The sequence below is a fragment of the Cucurbita pepo genome, chromosome LG13 (genome assembly GCF_002806865.2).
Source record: "Cucurbita pepo subsp. pepo cultivar mu-cu-16 chromosome LG13, ASM280686v2, whole genome shotgun sequence".
Lineage (NCBI taxonomy): Eukaryota > Viridiplantae > Streptophyta > Magnoliopsida > Cucurbitales > Cucurbitaceae > Cucurbita > Cucurbita pepo.
Window position 1 is genome coordinate 1,954,760 of NC_036650.1, and position 21,096 is coordinate 1,975,855.

General features: G+C 34.9%; 5 protein-coding genes across 5 annotated transcripts; 2 read left to right on the forward strand and 3 right to left on the reverse strand.

Annotated features, from left to right (window-relative positions):
• The first annotated feature begins 1,986 nt into the window (after positions 1–1,986).
• On the forward strand, positions 1,987–6,421 carry LOC111808563 (putative disease resistance protein At4g19050). Its single transcript, XM_023694644.1, has 2 exons — positions 1,987–5,844; positions 6,092–6,421. The coding sequence occupies exon 1, from the start codon at positions 2,449–2,451 to the stop codon at positions 5,815–5,817; it is 3,369 nt and encodes a 1,122-aa protein (XP_023550412.1). The 5' UTR covers positions 1,987–2,448; the 3' UTR covers positions 5,818–5,844; positions 6,092–6,421.
• A 245-nt stretch (positions 6,422–6,666) lies between these two features.
• Positions 6,667–10,228, reverse strand: LOC111808564 (deSI-like protein At4g17486). Its single transcript, XM_023694645.1, has 5 exons — positions 9,830–10,228; positions 9,468–9,695; positions 8,287–8,574; positions 7,389–7,469; positions 6,667–7,069 (listed from the first exon to the last, which is right to left on the reverse strand). Exons 2-5 carry the CDS (start codon positions 9,613–9,615, stop codon positions 6,921–6,923), a joined length of 666 nt encoding a protein of 221 aa, XP_023550413.1. The 5' UTR covers positions 9,616–9,695; positions 9,830–10,228; the 3' UTR covers positions 6,667–6,920.
• Positions 10,229–12,150: 1,922 nt separating this feature from the next.
• Positions 12,151–12,853, forward strand: LOC111809381 (ethylene-responsive transcription factor 1A-like). The gene is given in 2 exon segments (XM_023695832.1): positions 12,151–12,801; positions 12,803–12,853. Coding segments are annotated over 2 exon segments (702 nt in total).
• A 915-nt stretch (positions 12,854–13,768) lies between these two features.
• On the reverse strand, positions 13,769–15,151 carry LOC111809260 (actin-depolymerizing factor 7-like). The gene is made up of 2 exons (XM_023695687.1): positions 14,898–15,151; positions 13,769–13,944 (listed from the first exon to the last, which is right to left on the reverse strand). Exons 1-2 carry the CDS (start codon positions 15,137–15,139, stop codon positions 13,788–13,790), a joined length of 399 nt encoding a protein of 132 aa, XP_023551455.1. The 5' UTR covers positions 15,140–15,151; the 3' UTR covers positions 13,769–13,787.
• Positions 15,152–17,486: 2,335 nt separating this feature from the next.
• On the reverse strand, positions 17,487–20,359 carry LOC111809065 (oxalate--CoA ligase-like). Its single transcript, XM_023695398.1, has 4 exons — positions 20,090–20,359; positions 18,958–20,014; positions 18,606–18,709; positions 17,487–17,799 (listed from the first exon to the last, which is right to left on the reverse strand). The coding sequence occupies exons 1-4, from the start codon at positions 20,288–20,290 to the stop codon at positions 17,608–17,610; spliced, it is 1,554 nt and encodes a 517-aa protein (XP_023551166.1). The 5' UTR covers positions 20,291–20,359; the 3' UTR covers positions 17,487–17,607.
• Between the last annotated feature and the right edge of the window lie 737 nt (positions 20,360–21,096).

Consider the following 21,096-nt stretch of genomic DNA (forward strand, 5'->3'; position numbering starts at 1 on the left):
ACCTAAAATCGAAAATATGTGTTTTATTTAATTAAACTATGATATCATTAATACATAAAAATTGATTTAATTTTTGAAAAATAAATAAATGAGTGAAATTTAAACTTAATTATTTTTTAAAAATATTTTTTCACTATTTAATTTTATAATTTTGGTTTATAAAAGCTTAAATCAAATCGTTACTATTAATGGTTGCATTAAAATGAAAAATTTAGTATAATCTCTCAAGCTTTGTGTTTGGTTGAGCGTTTCGATGGGAAGAGCCATCCCATTAGAGCATATTCTCCCGAATAGCTCGGTCAAAGGGTCACGAGTTCAAGAAGCCAATATTTGGTAGGTGGTTAAATTTTATTTATTTTTAAATGTTTTGTAATAATAATAATAAAAAAAAATACTTCATATATTATATATTTATGTTTATATTGAATGATATAATAAAGTGGTTGTTAATAAGGTTTGCCCCATTAAATTTTCCTTTCTTTTTCAATCCCTCTCACAGTCATTGTATAGTATGGTAGTTGGGATAATTATAAGGTGTATTTATGTGGGAAAATAATTGTGTACTAACTAAAAAAGATGAAATTTATAATATATTCGGGTGAAAAACAAATAGACTAGAGTCGCGAGCAAAAAGGAATTTACATGTGCCCTCACATGTTGAGTGTCACGGTCATGCATGTCTAAGACGTGTTGTCAATGACCGCATGACAGATATCCCGGTTTTGCTTGTCCAGGACGTGTTGTCCATGGTTGCATGTCCGTTCCAAATCTTTTCTATATGCTTTCATCCTAGATAGGTCTTTACCATTTCATATTGGGTCAGTATGGGAGTGCGACTGTTCACCGTGTCTACACTTGCAAGGGCTAAAATGCCCCAAAATGTACCATAGGGGATATGATTAGTTCTCAACTTCTCTCTACCCGATAGTTATATGCAGTAAGTCGTTGTTGTTACCTTTTGCTTACATTTCTATATAACACTCATTTCAATTTTTCAAATCTTGTTTTCAAAACTCTATTTCGAAATCTCTCTGCCCCTGTTTTCTAAAACTTTCTTCTTGGATCGAGGCTAGAGGCTCGAGTATACGTCGCTTAGTCGTTAGCGACGTAAGAATGAATAGGCTTAACTCACTTGTTGCTGGGAAGTGAATGCTGCACAATCGCAAGTCTACTGCCATCAAAGTGCGATTGTGACACTGAGCTCTCGTGTACTCATAATCCTCGCACGTGCCAGTTCAACCCCTCAGTTAACATTGAAATTTCTACTATTTTTTAGGACTTGACGCGTGTCCTCTTTTGCGTGCGATGTGCTCAACTTTGAACCCTAGCAGATGAATTTGAATTCCTGTCGATTAATTACGTGTTGACACACGTCGTCTTAAGTCCTTAACGCATCTGCATTTTCTCAAAAATTCCAGAATCGACTCGATTTTTTAACTTTTTTTTTTCAATTTCTTTCGATTTTTGTATCTTTTCCTATGTAACTCAATTTAACTTAGCTCCTTCACCAAAATTAAAGAGTTTTAATCCAAAAATCCATCAAAATAACCGTTCTTGAGGCTTAATCGAAACTCCAACTTTCGATCCATTTTTCTCCTAGATTCCTTCACGAATCTCGTTCAAAACGATTTCCTAATACACTTTAGACTATTTTCAGAACCTATTAAACAAGAAATACCACAAATCTAAAGAAAAATCGAGACTAAAATTCTTACTTCTAGATCTCCGTCATTTCTTGATTGTTTTTCACGGTTTTTGAAAGTCCAAACCTATTCTCCTCGAGGTTGTGAACAAGTTTCCCGAACGAATCTCGGTCGAAAAATACCTCGAAGTGGCTAGATTAAAAGAAGCCACTACTACTCCTCATGGTTGAATTAGACTTTTATTTTATTTTTACATTTTATTTTATTTTATTATCGTGTATAGAATTATAATATTAAAGTTACGAAATTAGTTAATCTTTTCTCAAAGCAGTCTTTAATGATTCTTAACTTGTCATCTGGGTACTTGTGTGCCAATTTAGATCTCTCTTTGCTCCACCCTTCGGCTAATCTTGAATGGTTAGTCTCCAATGGCGGCATTAAACTGAGTGAATTCACTCCAAATTCCTTCTTACCTAGTTTGCTCAACAGAATCCATGGCTTTGCGTTGAAGTCTGAACACAATTTCCGCCGGTAATTTGCTTTCTCTCATAGTTTTCCTGCAAATGTTGATCTCCGTTAATGATGTCTGGTTTTGTATTCTATGCCCATTCTCTTCAACAATGAATCGCCGATGAAATCAAATCCTCAAAAACCCTAAAATATTCTCTGTTTCTTGTAATCGTTTCGCTGAAATGAATCCGAAGCCTGGGATCTGTTATCAACTCTAGAGTGAATGGGAGGGTAGATAGAAACCACACAGTTTTCGGTTTTGATCGTAGTTCTTGTAAGAGTATTTGTTTCAGCTATGAACTCAGAGACAGGGCAAGCGAGTGCCGTGGTATCATCGGCTCAATTGAGTGAAATGGTGGTAGATCAGGTTAAGAACAATCCAAAGTTTCAGAAAACAGCCGAAATCATTCTACAAAATTGTGGTAACATTCCTGCGATGAATTTGTTCATTGCTGAAACCTTAAATACTATTGCAGAGGGCGAAGGGGATGATTGGACATTGGAAAGAGCTTTAGAAGAGATGGCGAGTTATTGCATCATAGGAAGAACACTAGAGGATAGGGTACTATCATTGATGCGGTGTGGGTATGAAATGTTGCCAAGAAGTGATTTGGCATTGATTAATTGTTGCTGGCATAGCAGACAGTTCTTCCGCAAGAACCATGGAGTCCATTACAATGTCTTGATTACAAACTGGATATTCGAAGAATGTTTTGGCCTCATTGATCATTTTGAGAAGGCATACAATCAGGGATATAGGATTTTAATGAAACTCATCAAGTGTGGCCTGCTCAAGATAGAAAACGATAATATCGTCGTTATGGAGAAACTGGCACGGGACGTTCCTGATAGTCGATATCATGGATTCATTTGGAAGCCTAGTTTGGGATTGAGCGGGGTATATGAGGGTAAGAATTGGCTAGGTCTTGATAGTGTTGGGCATGCTGATGGAATGATCAGAACTTGTGAGAAGGAATGGAAAGAAATTTCAGTACTGCTGGTTGATGGAAATCATCTATGCCAGGAGGTTATTGAAACGTATTTTTCGACCCTGATGAATCTCCGAGTTCTTGCCGTTTTCAGTCCCAGGATCAAATCATTGCCCATTAGTTTAACCAAGTTGGGAAATCTTTGTTTTCTTGTTCTCAAAGACTGTGATCTGCTGGAGAATATTGATGGCCTTGAATCTCTGAAGGCATTAACAGTTCTGGAGATATCTAATGCTAAAAGCCTCAAGCATGTCCCAAGCGATCTATTTGAGAGTTTATCTAAGCTTCGAAGCCTCAACTTATCTGAAACTGGAATTGAACGACTTCCTTCCTCCTTATCAACGCTTTGTGAACTGCGATCCATCAACCTACGAGGGTGTTGCTGCCTAACGTCGTTGCCAATGTTGGCAAAACTCAGGAAGCTGCAGCTGCTTGATGTTTCTGGTGCAACTTCATTGGAAAGTTTTGCAGATAAAAGCATCAATGCTCTTCAAGATCTTCTGCTGCTTGACCTTTCTCAAACTCTCGTTGGGCATGTTCCATTTCTTAAGGATCTCAAGCAGCTATCTCGTGTTTCGTATAGAGATTGCAAAAAACTGATTAGACTGCCAAATCTTCGGGAGTTGAGCGGGCTCGAAGTTCTTGATCTCTCTGGTGCTCTAAAGATAAAGGAAATTCAGGATAACACCTTTCCAGAAACTAATGACCTCAAAATCCTTGACCTTTCCAAAACTGGAGTCAGTTGTTTACCTTCCAGCATCCGTTACCTTTTGAATCTTGAGCTGCTCAATCTCTCTGAGATGTTAAACTTGGTTGAACTTGAAGATGACACCTTCAAAAATATGGCACGCCTTCGTCATCTCAACCTCTCGAAATCTCCGGTTGCGAACTTACCTTCTCTTTCTGGCCTTGTTAACCTACGAGAACTTAAACTACATGGATGCAGCAAGCTGCGGACATTACCAAGTCTAATTGCCCTTGAGAAATTGGAAGTCCTTGATATATCAGGTTGCGTTTTCTTTGAGGCATTTGAAGATGAATCCTTTACCCACATGACCAATCTCCAGCTCCTCGACCTGTCGGAAACTAAGATTGAAAAAATGCCTGGCCTATCTGGTCTTCAAAACCTCTCTCAACTTCTACTAAGAAACTGCATCAATCTTACAAAACTTCCACCTCTAAGTTCATCTAAACTTAAAGAGCTCGATGTCTGTGGAGCGAAAAATTTGAGAGAATGGGAAGCTGAGTTGCCCGAATATATGAATCAGTTGGAGATCCTCAACCTATCGGCTACACGACTAAGGTCCCCACCATTGAACAATTATACCAACCTTAGGGAGCTTTATCTAAGAGACTGTGAATTACAGATGCCGCTACAATTGGATAATCTCACAAACCTTGAGGTCTTGGATTTATCAAGGACACGTATCAGTTCTTTACAAACAATCACAAGACTTTGCAACCTTAGACAACTTCTGCTAACAGATTGTTCAGACCTACACGAGATTCCTACTTTAGAACCACTTGTGAAGTTGGAGGCTCTTCATTTGCAAGGGACAGGAATCAAGAAATTTCCCTGTCGGATGGCTATGGTAACACGTTTAATGCATCTCGACCTGCCAGACTCTGCAGATACGCTTGGACTCGATTGGACAGGCATAAAATCACTTCCTGGAGAGCTAAACTGGGACCAATGTGGTATGCCTTCCCAACTTCAAAATATTACGAACAGGCCTTCCATGATTGTGAGAAATTTGGATTCTTTTAGAATTATGAAGGGAATACCTGACCTATGGAACTCATGCTTCAATAAATTTTTCATCTCTGTATGCCCTTTAAAAAAGGGAGAGGAGGAGGAGGATAAAGAAATCTATGAACTTCAGGATGGGACTAGCTTTCAAGATATATACTTCCATGTCATGTCTTATCATGTCGAGTATACCCCGTTTTTGGAAATCCACGGATTTGAGAGCTTTCCCACTGGTCTTGAGGATGCCCTTATGAAAGTTAAATATGTTTCTTTGGTTGAAAATGGGTTTATTAGAAGCTTATCTGAATTGGGCAATGCAAATAATTTAAAAGGCTGCTGGATTTGGAGTTGTCCCAACCTGGAGAATCTAATGCAGGAAGACGAGGATAACCTTAACTTGTCAAAGAATCTAGACCAAGATAACCTCAAGTTTTCAGAAAATCTAGATCAGGATAGCCTTAAGTTATTGGACAACCTAGAGTTCCTATGGATATCCAACCTTCCTATCTTGAGGAGTGTGCATTCTACAGGGCGCCAATTCGAGAGCATCAGGAATCTCAAACAGTTGTATGTAGATGCTTGCCCACAGCTTGAGACTCTGTTCAAGTCCTCACAACTCTCGAAGAACCTTGAGATTCTCCATGTTAAATTTTGTGATAGATTGAAGTCTATATGTGAAGCCAAAGAAGAATGTACTTTACAGAAGTTGCACTCCCTGAGCCTGGTGGAATTGCCTGAGTTGACAGACATCGGCCTTAAACTTCCATCCTTGAGAACAGCTAATATTAGGAACTGTCCTAAATTGGGAGAAAACTTGCATGAACAATTTGGGCTGAAAGTAAGAGTTGAAGGGGACCTGACTCGTGAGAAATGGGATGGAAGTCAGATCGAGAATGAGGCAGAAACATCTCCCAGATCATTGTGATGATCAACTTTTATGCTGCCAGTGCAGGTTAGCTCTGCTTATATGTTGCTAATTTAATTTTCTTAGAGCAATTCAAGTGTTGAAAGTTTTAATATTATTCACTTAACAAGGATAAAACATATCAACTCATAGAATTAAGTACATACCCACCCCACATAACTTGCCCAAAAAACGAGCATCTACCTTAGAAGATTGATTGATTAATTAAAAATATGGTAATACTATCTTCATAACTATCCTCTCTATTAAGTTTTGTATCATTGTTATTTTGCAGGTGAAGGTGTGGATCACCAATCTTGAAGCAAACTAACTCGAGTTACTCGAACGATCAGAGACATGTATGTACCTCTCTTATTGAGTTGAAGGTTTGAATCCCCCACCCATCATTTGCAGCTAGCCAAGTAATGCTAGAACAGTTAGAGCTGGACAGAAACTAGCTTTACAGTGTTCGGCTTAATCTGTGATAAGATTTAGTAGCAGCAAAGAATTGTTGGGTTAATTCATCCCAATGCAGACAATGCCTTATTTCGATGTGAAACCTTATTTCGATGTGAAACCTGAGTTTATTCGATCATAGAAAAAATTCCTGATTCATTTCGATTAAGCTTCCTATTAATCTTTGAAGTTCTTCTCATATACAAGGAAATGATTCAATTCCCCCACCCCTTTGTATCAGAATTTGTACGTACCTTTATGTATGTAGTGTCCGTGCTGTCATCCTGTTTGATATCAGCTACAAAATGAGTTCATAAACGGTATCATCGTTTTTTTAGACGTGAGGTGATGACAACGGCAATGGCAGCCGACCTGTTATAAGTCATTCTGTGACAGTAAGAGTACAATACAAACTTCCTGAAATCTGTAGGCATTTTGTATATATGATTACAATTTCAACAACCATGAAGCTACGATTTTTCACCTTAACATTCTCCAAATGATGCTGACAGCATACAACTCTAAGCTATTATCATCATATCACTTAAAACATTAGGATCTCAAGTAGTTTGGCCTGATCAAGTTATACATTCAATACTACATATCACAGATACAAACAGAACAATAAATAGATCAAGCAAAGAAGTTGGAACAAAAGGGTAAAAGAATTAAACAGGTTCTCGAGATAGCTTCACTGGCTTCTCTTTTACGAATGCTACGTCGCCGTTGGGACTCATCAGTAAACGATGATTCGATTCTTCCTCATCGCTCCTTGCTGATATTGAAGATGAAAGAGATTCTGAGCCATCGTCGTCATCTGAATTATGACATACAGATCACAGGAGACAATTAAACAGGAGGGCGAGAAAGAATGTAGACATTGAGGGCGACACAGTAAAGAGCATGTTTAATGTTTCCATTCCATTTCCATCACCAGTATGTTCATTCACATGTAAACTCAAGTAACATTATGGTGTATTAATCACAAACAGATCCTTTGTATGATAGAGAATCTCATTACGTCATTGAAACGCCAAAAAAAAAAAAAAAAAAAAAAAAAAAAAAAAAAAAAAAAAAAAAAAAAAAANATAATGCATAGATAATTCACACCCATGAGATAATGTTCAGAAACATACCAGAATATGCTGGATGATCAGGAAGGTGCCTCACTGCTGAAACTTGGATGCTTTCAGGAAGAAGACAATTGCAGAATGAACCTGAAGCAAACAAGGTATGATCAGTTGAACGAATTATGCAAGTGTCGTCACGAACCCTCAGCAAAATACAACTGAGTCAGCGTTCTGCAAAATGCCTTTCTACACAAGAATCTAATGGATCACAAATACTTCAAGAGGGGCAATGTTAGTGTTAAAACCAGTGATCACATCAGGTAAAAGAACTATTTTCTCCACTCATCGCTAGTATATACAAATCAAAATCAAGTAGATGTAGTACATAACAAAACTAGAAATTATTCATTATATACACATTTTTTAAACGTTTTACCAAAGTTCACACCACAAAATGTAACGGCCCAAGCCCACCGCTACCAGATATTGTCCTCTTTGGGCTTTCCCTTTCGAGATTCCCCTCAAGGTTTTTAAAACGCGTCTGTTAGGGAGAGGTTTCCACACCTTTATAAGGAATGTTTCATTCCCCTCTCCAACTCCCCTCTCCAACTCATGTGGGATATCACAAAAATTGTCATTTTAGGTTGGATCGTTATAAAATTTTAAATATTTCTAGAGGGGTAACGGTATGGTAAATGTCAATGAAATGAAGGACCAAAGTAGAGCATTGAAAGATGTAAAGAGACTGAAAGTTCAGTAAAAAAAATTAAAGACAAAAAATAACATCTAAACCTAGCTGTATAGAATGGAGTGGCTTAAGAAAATATAAAACTTGGTTATTCTATCAACAAGTAACATCTTAAGGAGGTCCTGAAGGAACTGCAAACACACAGCTATCCAATTAATTTCAACCAGGATTATAGCGTGACACAAAATTGCATGCTGAAGAAGAAGAGATTCTTACCTAATCGAGCAAGTCGATTCACCCATGCAGGAATGGGCTTCCCAGTTAGTCGCTTGCTGACTTCTTCCGTAAAATGGTTGCAATTTTTGGCAATCAAATGATATGTGTCACCATGGTACTCTGAAGAAAGGTGCTCCATGAATGATCGAAATTCGACACGAGACAACTCAGTGCTTCCCAATAACACTGACCTTCGGAAGATAAATCCGGGGCAACTTTTTGGCTCGACCTCGAACACCCCACTGGTAGGATATTCATGTGCTCCAAAGCCATACTCCATACCATGAACTGAGTATCAAAACAGGAAAAAACAACTTTATGCCAGGATAAAATGCAAACAGAACAACACATCAAGATTGGAAATGAATTTTTGAACGGAAGAAGTTATAATGAGGCTGTTTGTGCTCATGAACTAAACGTGACCAAAGGATTTTGACGCCCACAAACACTATCCTCGTTATGCCACGACTATGTTAATCACGATCAAAATCACGTATTGTATTCATTGAAAATACTGACCACAAGTCAGCTGACAAATTTGTTTACAGTCAAACAGGATCTCCTTTCTTTATTGAACCATCTTCTAATTATTATAAAATGAACAAAACTTGAAGAACGTGTAGTTACTCAAATGGCTTTTAGCTATCCTCGTTATGCCACGACTGATACAATGACCAAGCATGAATGATTAATTAGATATAAATATCAATACAAGGAAAAATTCAGTAGCATGAACACGTCGTCGATTGATTTCCTACATAACCACTGTCAAGTGATGGCATGCGTATGCTCGCCTACATTTGCACAACTTTCATATTCATAATCAACCTAAAAAACACTTTCCTATGATCATTCATTAATATATTTCAAGAAAAAAATCAATCTCTCACAGATAAGTGCCCATGGCCCTCCATGAATAACACAGGATCGCATACTTATACTATTATCTCATAATGGTTTAAGTAATGGGTTAACTCAAAGGCATACCCCTAACAAATATCCAAGTTCGACTAATCCTGGCTCACTCCCAATCCAACTCAACTAAAATATACCATTTCATTATCCATGCTTCATATATCACCACCATTGCAAACTGAAATTCCCAGTGAAAAGAAGAAGAAAAATCTACAATGAGCACACACAACAACAGTTCTATAGCAAAACGTATGAAATATACATACCCTCAATACCCGAGTGAAAGATTCCGAGCCCAATCCAATAGAGATAGTTATTTACGGGAGTAAGATCGTAGATATTAAGATATAGCGAAGCATGAGTGCCGCCCTGCTCCTTGTCGTCCGGGCTAGATCTGAGTGGAAAGATACGCATTGTGTCTAATAGCCAGCCCGGTTCGAAAATACTTCAAAAATTACAGACTAATCATCTTCGCGAAAGACCCTTCAATTGACCTAAAAATTCAAAAGAGAAGCAGCTGCAGAATTACTAGGTTTCTATAAATGATAATCTCAAAAACTAAAAACCTGAAAATCTGGGGGGAATTTTCAAGGGAAACAAGAAATCGGAGCTGGGGAAGAAAGAAAACCTAGAGCGCCAATTTGGCTCCCGACGGAAGGATCCCAGTCTTCGCAAGAACCTGTTGGACGGAACAACAAATCCAGATTTGGCAGAAAGGAAGAGAGATTTTGAAAATTGAACTAACATTCAATGGATAAACCCTAAGAACATCGAAGTGGGGCGAATTGAACAGAATTTGAGAAGAATTGATCGGGAGTGAATGAGAAGAGAGAATTCAGCGATCCGGATCCCTTGAAGTTTATGACAAAAGAAATGAAAATTAAATCAAAAGGAAGAACTGACTGAATTCAATCTGGGGTTTCCAGATCACAATCAATGAGGAGGGAGGTTATGAAGAAAATGCCCAAATTTGTATGACTTTATTTCACCAACTTCCCCAAACCATGCTCCCTTTCCACTTCAACCTTCATAACCGTCTGTTTTTCTTCTTTACTATACATTTTACATTTTATTTTTATTTTTTTTAAGAAACGCTTGAATTTTTAATTAAATTTTAAATTTCAAATTAATTAAATTTTTAATTGATTTTAAAATTTTAAAATTATTAATAAAAATAGATAACAAAAAAAAAAAAAAAAAAAAAAAAAAAAANTTTAAAAAAAATAAAAAACTAAATAATTATGAAAGTATTTCACTCTCAAAATATTTAAAAAATACCATTAAATTTTCATTTCATTAATATTCATAAATTATTTTATAGAGAAAAAATCAATTTTTTTTAAAAACTTCAAAAAAATATCTTTAAACTTTTAATTTTTTTTTTTTTAATTATACTTGTAATAGTATCCGTTTCAAAAATACTCCTCTTTTTAAGGAACATAAAAAAAAAAGTTAAAAATAATCTATAAGTTGTTTTCGTTTATATCTCGATGGTAAAAATTTTCTTAAATTTTTTTATGCAGATAAAATGTGTTAATTCTATTTTTAAAATTTTATAGATATTTTATAGTAACAGCAGTAAGATTTTTTTTTTTTTTTTTAAGATTTTAAAAAAATTTAAAAATATATAAAAATTGAAAGATATTATTGAAAATTTTAAAGATTTAGAGATGTTTTTTTAGACAAATACAAAGTTTAGGGATTTTTTTTATTAGTTTAGTCGATATATACATTAATCAAATTAGAGTAGTTGTTGTCATTCTATCAAAATCAATATATTATATATTTTAATTCAATTAATTTTTATAGGATGCAAATCAAAATAAAAAAGAAAAATTGAAAAATGGATTAAATTAATGGTTGTGGGTTAATTTTTTAAATATTAACTTTTTTGTGTATTTATAATTTAACCCTTAAACTATTAAAATAATAAATTTATATATTTGATAGATAATTAGATCGAATTATATTGATAGATTTTAAAATGACGATATTTAATGAATAAATTGTATGAAATGGAATTAGAATATATCATTAAGAATGGCAACTTGGTAAATTCAACATGTGTTACATTACATATAAATAAAAAATTAATTACAAAAAAAACTATAGAGTAAAATGAATTATTTGTCATTCTATTCAATATCTCATCATGAAGACAATTTAAAATTTGCAAGCAATTATTAATTTATTTAAATATTAAATTGAAATTATCCAACATAATTTTCAAACCAAGAAAAACCCTCTCACCTTCCTATTTAAACATGTGCAAAAACCTATTTTCTCTCTTTTATTTATATATCTTTAATTTCATAATTTGTTTTGTATTTGATTTATATGTAAAGTAAATTCAAAATTCTGTGGAAGTTAAAAAAAATTCATTTAAAAAATATTTTTAAACTTTCAAAAATTTTATTGAAAATATTCATAATGTCGTTTTTTTTTAAGTTTATGAATATTTTTTAAACGTATAATAATAATTTTGTTTATATAGTAACAATAAAATTTTTAAAATTAAGAATATAAAATATTAATGACATTTTTTAAAATTAATAATACTTTAGAAATATATTTAAAAGTTTTTAAGGACATTTTTTAAATAAAAATATTAATCCATGTAGTTTTGATTTTTTTTAAAAAAAATAAAAATATTGTCGAAAATTTGAAGATATATTTATTAAATTAGTGTATACAAAATAAGGAGATTAATTTAATAGGATTCGAAATTCAATTTGTATTTTTCCAGGCTTAGGGGATAATTGGCCGACAAAAAGACTGCGTAGCGGCGCACGTGTGGCGGTTTGGGACGTGGCGACCAGATGGAGGCTGTTTGACTTCAAACCTTCAAATCCCACGTGCATCAATCTCTTCCTTCCACCTATATTATTAAACCTCTCCAATTCATTAAACTTCAATTAATTTCTCATATATATTTTTTTTAATTTTATTATGAACCGGAGCACTAAAACAGAGCCGGATTTTGGTTTTCTTGAGCCAATTCGCCGTCACTTGTTGGGCGAACCGGAGGCTGCCGTCGTTCCCGGCGATCGGACTGGTAGTTTCAGTAGCTTGATTCCATGTCTTGAAGAAAATTGGGGTGATTTGCCTCTCAAGGTGGACGATTCTGAAGATATGTTGCTCGCCGCCGTTCTCCGGGAAGCCGTCGGTTCTGGATGGGTTCCGACGCTCAATCTGTCGTCATTTGGAAGTTTCGATTTTGGGGTCTCGGCGGTGCAGTCGGAGCTTCCGGAGAGTTTTCCCCCGGTGGTGGAACCGGAGAGGGGGAAGCATTATAGAGGAGTGCGGCAACGACCATGGGGGAAGTTCGCGGCGGAGATTCGGGACCCGGCGAAAAATGGCGCTAGAGTTTGGCTTGGAACTTATGAGACGGCGGAGGATGCGGCTTTAGCTTATGATCGGGCAGCCTTCCGAATTCGTGGGTCAAGGGCTCTTCTAAATTTCCCCCTTCGTGTGAACTCTGGCGAGCCCGAACCGGTTCGGGTCAGGTCGAAGCGATCCTCGCCGGAGCTTTCATTGTCGCCGAAGCGGCGGAAGAAGGTTGGCTCCGCCGCCGAAGGTAGGGGAGTACAAGTGGACAACACAAGTGGCAAGCCTTACACGTGGAGGGCAGCTGATTGTCAGCCAATGCTAATATTTAAATAAAAAGCTATTTTCATATATATTATTAAAAAAGAGTATTAAAATGTATTTAAAATGTATTGCTAGTAAATATTGCCTGTTTTAGCTTGTTATGTTACGTATTGTTGTCAGTCTCATGATTTTAAAATGTATTTAAAATGTATATTACAAAGAGGGGTCTAACTTTACTCCGACTAGTGTGCTGGACCGTCCGGTGATTGACTCTAATACCATTTGTAATGTTCGCTTTGGCCCGTGTGACAACGAGTTCGTTGAACCCCAATTAGAGTGGATTAAGAGATCCCGGATTCGTTAGAGAGGAGAACAATGGTGTAGAAATCTCTCTCTAAAAGACGCATTTTAGAAAACCGTGAGGCTAACAACATTAAGTATCTCAATCTTCCTCCTATTTCAGTGTCATTCCTGTAAAAAAATTTCTATTTATTTTTATGGGTCGATTCTGGAAAAATTTATCATCTATTTTTAATATATTTTTTCTTCGTTTGGATCAACTAGGGGTAGTACAGGAATATTCACCTGTTGTCCATTGACTACCCTTTCGACCTGATCTTATGCCCTGATTCATCCTCCGTGGACGAACCTTATGAAGGAACCCTTAGGTTTTCGAGGCAAGCCAACATTCTCGCTTTCGCTTCGTCAACCACTGCTCGCGCGTGTGCTTTCCTCTAAGGTGGAACGCTCTCTACCGATGCATTTTTCACAATGATTAGTGAAGATAACGAAATCTCTAGCTCATAGTAGTGTGTAAGTAAACATCATTCTCGAACATTAGAGACAAAAACGTAACGATTTCCGCTCGAGATAAAACATGTTTGGTGCATGATATAATTAAATATTTCCCATTACATTGGGAAATTCTAATAGTACAAATTCGAGTTAAAAAAATAAAATAAAATAAAATAGATGAAAAAAAAAAATTGTGGCATCTAAAATGCACGTGATTTGACATTGACAATGTCAAAGCTCATCTCACTTGGATCTGTTGCTTGCAACTCAAATTGAATACCATCCAGTTCTCTTTTGAATCTATCCTTGGAGCTTGCATACACCATTTTACTTCTCACCTTTGATATGTCTGGTGACCTATTTCTCAACATACCATTATTTAGATAGCATATTATATATATATCATAATAGAACGAGTAAGGAAACGCAACTATTTAACAAGACTCAAACGTAGGTATATCTGTAACGGCCCATATTGTCCTCTTTAGGTTTTTCCTTTCGGGTTTTCCCTCAAGGCTTTAAAACGCGTCGGCTAGGTGAAGGTTTCCACACCCTTATAAATGGTGGTTTGTTCTTCTTCCCAACCAATGTTGGACATCACAATCTACCCTCCTACGGGGCCAGCGTTCTCGCTGGCACTCTTTCCTTCCTCCAATCGATGTGGGACCACCCCCAAATCTACCTCCCTTTGGGACCCAGCATCCTTACTGGCACACCGCCTCGTGTCTACCCCCTTTTGGGGAACAGGGAGAAGGCGGGCACATCGTTTGGTGTCTGGCTCTGATACTATTTGTAATGGCTCAGATCCACCGCGAGCAGATATTGTCCTCTTTGGGCTTTCCCTTTCGGGCTTTCCCCTTCCCCTTTATAGCCTTGAGGGAAGGTTTCCACACTCTTATAAATGGTGGTTTGTTCTCCTCCCCAACCAACGTGGGACATCACAATATCAGTGAATATTGTGGTTAAACGATTTGTGGCAAGCTCAAGCATCGTTCGACTCGTTTAGACATATACTTGGTTTGAATCTGCCCTGTTTCAAATTGTTGTTGGGTGTGGAAGATCGAACCACGTCGACCTTTGAAATGGGGATTTTGATGTCTTATGTTGAGCTATAGTAATGTCACACATGTATAGTTAATCGTTTCTAGGTTAGGTTAGGTTAAACTATTTGTGGCCGACCGGAACATAACTCAGAAGGTTGAGACATATACCTTTGTCCAAAATAACAAAATTGGTACTTTGAGTGGTAATGTTTGATGTCTTATCCACTAGGTTATGTTCGGGTTGGATTGAAAATATTAGTAACGTACCATGCAATGAAGAAAATCTTGCTCTTTTGACAATTCTCGTCAGTAATGAAATCGAAATCAAAGACAGCATAGCGACACTCATCTGCAGGGAGAGATCCAGTGAAATCCTCATATGTTGAGTCCGGTTTCCCCAATTTGTCTATCACCACTTCTTGCTCTTCAATCTTGAAAGTGATGAACCTGTAGTTTCTCTTTGCTTTTAACTCCAAAAACTTCAATTTACACTCATCTCTCACAGCCATACCAGACGCAGCGTTCGCCTACACTCAACATCAAACAAATAACATAAAGTACTAGACATTCAAATATAAACGTTAATATCATGTCAAATCACTACTCGACCCAGAAGTTTAAGCAAATGGGTCACGGTAGATTTAACTATAATCAATACTTTAAGAATAAAACGTGAAATGAAATGATTATCAAACGAGGTTGTCGGGAGGTCGAGACTGAACACATGGTAGGAAGATAGAGAGAAAGAACATACCATGTTGTTGTTTGATGAGTAGGAAGGAGAAAGAAAGGGTGTGGGATGGGAAAGGGAGAAGAAAGAGAGAGGGAAATAGAGAAGATAAAAAGAAGGGAGAAGACAGATCCTTAATTCTTGGAACCAAATCAGAAGTTTAAGGATTGAGGATTCTCCAAAATAGCTCATCCTATATTTATCTCTTTAAATATAACTGACACGTGTCCCTCTTTTTTTTTCTTCTTTTTACCCATAAAAAAACATTTACCCATTTATTATTATTAATAAAATATTACAAAAGTATTTCAATTTAGCTCGAGCTTTGGAGGTGTACCCAGGTTGAGGTAGGTTGGGTTGAAAAAATTTTGGTTGGATTAGTGACCCGAACAACTTGAATAGAGTTCACAACCTACCTGACTCAATTCCTACTATTGGGTTGGTTTGGGTTGTTATGTTAAAAAAAAAACGTATTTATCTTGATACATGTTATATTAATAATTAAAATCGTGTAAAAATTTAAATATAAAATATTTACCCGTCAGAATACGTCACTAACGTATGTTATAAACGTCAAATATTCTTAAGTTTTATAATAGTTTTAAAAATAGGATAAGGTCGGGTTGGGTTGGATTATAATCCTATTTTTGATATGGTCGAGTTGACCTGATAAAATAAATGTTAAATTTTTCGGTTTTTAAAAAATTCAACCCAACCCAAAAAAAAACTAACACAACTTATTGTTATATATAATTTCATACATATCTAATATAAAATCCAAATTAATGATTAATAGTTAGAATATAAATTATTATTAGATTTTTTTTCTCAAATACTTTAAAAATACACTTTATATTGATAGACTACAAAAAAAAAAAAAAAAAAAAAAAAAAAAAAAAAAAAAAAAAAAAAAAAAAAAAAAAAAAAAAAAAAAAANTTTTTTTTTTTTTTTTTTTTTAATCTAATGCTTATCCAAAAATAATGTCATTTAAAATTCTATATATATATATATATATATATATATATATAAAAGAGTAAAAGCCTATCAAATTGATAAGATAAAAAAAAAACAATCAAAATTATATTAAATATTTATATAACAATAAAATTAATAATGGAGAACTTTTTTATATACACGTGCGAAATTAATAACCCACATGAAACACTCAACGAAACGGTTAAATTATAAATTAGCCATGAAATTTAATCTTAAAGTTAAAAAATTAGAATTGATATTTTAATTTTTAAAATTATTTCGACTAAATTTCAATTTTCTCCAAGTTGCTGGGACTAATTGTGAAAAAAGGTTGCAATAATTTTGAAATATTTTATATTATTGAACATAATTCGTCATTCATTTTAGAATTAATCTAAATAAATTAAATCAATTAAAAGTTTTAAAATTGAGGTTATTTAATAAATTTTGAAAATTTTAATTTTATAATGGTTAAATTTTAAAATTTTAATTTTGTGTCCCTATTTTTTACATTTTTGTTTTCAGACCTATTAAACATATAAGTGTCTTAAAAAACTATTAAATTATAATTTAATTTAATATCTAACAGTACGATGGAAGTTTACAAAACTCAAAATTTATGAATTTTTCTGATTTAATTTTAAAATTTTATAAACTAAATTTGTAATTTAATATATTATTTATTTATTTTTTATTATTTTTAAAAAGTTAAATTACAGGTCTACTATCATCAAACAGGATTGAATAGGTTTTCTCAAAATTATCAATTTTGTGTCTAATAAGTAACTTTAAAACTTTATTTTTTTAAAATAAATCTATTTTTCAATTAAAATAATTATTTCTTTAGCACAATTAAAATAAATGGTATTTTCAACATTTATTATATATTAATTTTTAGGTAACAATTAGATTGAAATTATAAAATTCATTACATATTAATTTATTATGATTTTTTTTTATATTTATAATAAAAATTTAAGTAATTTTTGAAAATCAGTTTATTTACATATATATTTTAAAAAATATATTTATTTGAGATTATTATAAGTATCTAAGAGTATTGTGATAAAAAAAAAATGAATGGACCGAACCAATTAATATTTAAAAAAAGAGTAAACAAAAAAGAACTAAATTAAATTAAATTAAAATAGAAAGAGGAAAAGAGAGATTTTAAAAATAGGTTTATTTAAGAATACAGGACCAAAATAACATTATTATTGTCCTATCCACATAATTGAGAAGTCTCTAATAGTAGCGGTGGAGATTGGTCCTTAGGAGTTTTGGTGAAGGAAATGGGCGGCTACGATTCGGCGTTGTATTTTGCCGGAAGCAGTCTTGGGCAGGGAATCCGTGAAGAAGACCTTCTTTGGGACTTTGAAGGCAGCCAAATTGTTTCTGCAAAACCTCAACACATCTTCCTCTCCAATCTTCCATCCTTCTCTTCCAATTATCGCACAGTTTATCTATATAACAAACCAATTTTTAATTACTTTTTAATAACACATAATATATAAAATAATAAAATAATATAAAATTTTCATCACACATAACCCTATGTTAGACGAATACGACCAAAAAGCTCTCATGGCCAAAAAGCTTCATCCCAATTGAGAGAATATTATTTAATTATAAACTCAGGATGAATTTTTTTTAATTTTTGGTATGGCAGAGAGTCAGAATTTTTCTTTAAATTATTCCATTTAAATCAGCTTTTCAAGAAGAATACACTTAAAAAACTCAAATTTATATTATATTTCAAAATAAAAAATAAAAAAAATTGCGGCATTTTATGAAACTATATATTAAGTAAACATATCATAAATATATTCTTGAAATATCAGAAAACAACATATTTGCAGGAATTAAAAATTAATATTTTTATAAAAAAATTACCGTATAATATTTCATAAATATTTCAAAACTACTCCAAAAATCTTAGTGGTACGTGATTCTACCCTCAAATTGTAATTTTTTTTTTTTTTATGGTATAGCAACAACAACCGAGGATACTTTTAGGTTGCTATGCTGTTTCGCGATCCAATATAATATAAAAAACACGTGCAAAGATATTAGGTTACTTTTTTTTTTTATAAGAAAAATATAATATAAAAAACATTATGGGGTCGTCACGAAAAAATAACAAAAAATATTCCTCAAATTTCAAAAAAACATTATTGAAATAAAAATACCAATGGACGTAATAATAATAAAAAAATAAAGAAATAAATAAATAAAAAAATAATAATAATAATAAAAAATAAAGAATTACCTCCTCCCCATACTTGGGGTCCGGAACTCCAAATGAGACAGCCTGAGCCACGTCCGGATGAGCCAACAGCACCGCGTCAACTTCAATTGGCGATATCTTTTCCCCTAATTTATGATAATTTTTAAAAATAAAAAATAAAATTAATTTTATAATTTAATAATGAAATAATGAAATAATTTAATAATGAAATAATGAAATAATGAAATAATGAAATATCTGTATGAAATAATTTAATAATGAAAAGAGAATATTTTGAAAGCTGAAATGGGAAAATAAAAGAATAATTAAAGGTGACTCAGATTAAAGTAAATAAAAATTTGTAAATTTAGATGGCAGGGCCACGTGTTTTTACCTCCACGGTTGATCAACTCCTTGATCCGACCGACGAGATGTAAGTACCCATCGGAATCGAAGTACCCAATATCGCCAGTGTGGAACCACCCGTACCGGAACGCTTCCTCGTTCGCTACCGGGTTGCCTTTATAACCGTTCGTTACATTTGGGCCCTTTAAACAAACTTCGCCTTTCATATTCGCCTCCTGAACGACGCCGTTTTCATCCAGTATCGCCATTTCTTGACCCACCGGTTTTCCTACTGACCCGGCCTTGTGTGGACCGTTTTCTGGCAACGGGTTCGACGACATCAGATGTGACGCCTCCGTCATCGCGTAAGCCTCCAGAACCGGCGCCCCAAACGCCTCTTCCAACCGGTTCAAGATAGCAGGAGCCAACGATGCACTGCAGCTCCTAATGAACCGGAGCTTCGGGTAAAGTGCTTCCGGTTTTGTCGTGTGCCGGTCTAGTATGATTTGGTGGATTGTAGGGACGGCGGTGTACCAGGTGGCGTTGTATTGGACCATGTCCGGCCAGAACGTCGACGCCGAGAATCTCCCAGCAGCCGGTAGAGTTACGGCGGCTCCGGCGGCGAGGGAGCTGAGTAAACCGGCCATTAAACCGTGGACGTGGAACAAAGGGAGGACTATGACGGTCGAGTCGGACTCGGTGAGTTTGTAAACCGATTTAATGTTGTTAACGGAAGAGGCGAGATTAAACTGAGTTAACGGCACGCCTTTGGGGCGGCTCGTGGTGCCTGACGTGTGGAGGAACAACGCCACGTCGGATCCATCGTTGACGATTTCGCCAACTGAGTCAGACACCGAGCCGTTCGAGTTAGACTGAGTCAAGGAGAGATTCAACTCGGCGCTCGCATCGGGGAGCGCAGCGGTCACGTGTTGAATCTTGAGCTTAGACGCCGCCGTTTCGGCGGGGCCGTTACCTTCGATTGAGGTTACCAAAAGTTTCGAATCGGAGTCCGATAAGTAAAACTCAAACTCCTCCGCCGTATACGCGGCGTTCAGCGGCGCCGCCGTGGCTCGTGCTCGAATCACGGCCAAAAACATAATCACAAACTGCACAATCAAGTAATAAAATGAATAAATGAACGTTACCGACGGATTCCGGTAAATTTAATCTGAAATTAATACCTCGACGGTGTTTGGGAAAACTAGGGCAACGACATCGCCGGGATTGACACCGCCGGCGGCGAGCTTTAAGGCGGCGGAATCTACGAGGCGTTGGAGGTGAGCGTGGGAGAGATCGAAGTGTCCGGAAACGGATAATGCTCGCCGGTCAGGGAAATCGGCGGCGGCGCCTTTCAACAAACCGGTAAGAGTTGGAACCACCATTTTGTTGCAGAGATAAGAAATGAAGAAATTGGGAGAGGGGAAAAAAAAAAGTGATAATGAAGAAGAAAGGAGCTTTTGGCAGTTATATAAAAATGGTGACAGCGGGGCGATACGGGCGTCTTATAATATTCTTCCACGTGCCGGTATATGGTTGGGTCGTCATGATGGAATTGAGACGGTGCCTTGGCCATTCTTTTGAAATTACTTTCTTGGCAAAATTAAAAATAAAAAAAGAAGAAAAAACTAAAATTTTTGTCTAAAAAAATATTTAATATATCTTTTAATTTAAATGTATTGTTGAAATTTTTAAAAAATTTAATAATATTTTTTCAATTTTTTTTTTTAAAAAAATTAAGAATATTAATGAAAATTTTAAATTTAAGGTTATTATTATTATTATTATTATCGTCGTGATCTACTAATATTAATTCAATTTTATATTTAATATATTAATTAATTTTAAAAAAATTTGAATGATTTGTAAAATTTAAAGTTTTATAGGAATTTTTTTTTTTAATAAATTTAAAAATTTAAGGACCAAATTCACAATTTAACAAAGACGAAAGGTTAATAACAGCAATCAATGATGTGACGGGTTAACAAATTAGGAAGTGATTTGTGGATGTAGTTTTAAATTTGTTATTGATATTCCTACCTTCCACCCTTGACAAATGAGCAATCTATCAATTTTCATATCCTAAAAGAAGAATAATTTATCCTATAATAAATTAGGATTTGACGGTTTTACCCTTGGAAGCCTAAGCGCCGCACCAAGAAGTTGTATGATTATAGGGTCAAGGAAGACC

Excerpts from the sequence above, each read along its gene's own strand:
- LOC111808564 (XM_023694645.1), bottom strand. The coding sequence starts at position 9,615 with ATGCGTATCTTTCCACTCAGATCTAGCCCGGACGACAAGGAGCAGGGC. Across the intron at positions 8,575-9,467 it reads CTTTCACTCGGGTATTGAGG|TTCATGGTATGGAGTATGGC; the intron begins GTATGTATATTT and ends TTTGATACTCAG. Across the intron at positions 7,470-8,286 it reads GAATCGACTTGCTCGATTAG|GTTCATTCTGCAATTGTCTT; the intron begins GTAAGAATCTCT and ends TGTTTGCTTCAG.
- LOC111809065 (XM_023695398.1), bottom strand. The coding sequence starts at position 20,290 with ATGGTGGTTCCAACTCTTACCGGTTTGTTGAAAGGCGCCGCCGCCGAT. Across the intron at positions 18,710-18,957 it reads GGAGTTGATCAACCGTGGAG|GGGAAAAGATATCGCCAATT; the intron begins GTAAAAACACGT and ends ATCATAAATTAG. Across the intron at positions 17,800-18,605 it reads ACCCCAAGTATGGGGAGGAG|ATAAACTGTGCGATAATTGG; the intron begins GTAATTCTTTAT and ends TTTGTTATATAG.
- LOC111809260 (XM_023695687.1), bottom strand. The coding sequence starts at position 15,139 with ATGGCTGTGAGAGATGAGTGTAAATTGAAGTTTTTGGAGTTAAAAGCA. Across the intron at positions 13,945-14,897 it reads AAGATTTTCTTCATTGCATG|GTCACCAGACATATCAAAGG; the intron begins GTACGTTACTAA and ends GTTGAGAAATAG.
- LOC111808563 (XM_023694644.1), top strand. The coding sequence starts at position 2,449 with ATGAACTCAGAGACAGGGCAAGCGAGTGCCGTGGTATCATCGGCTCAA.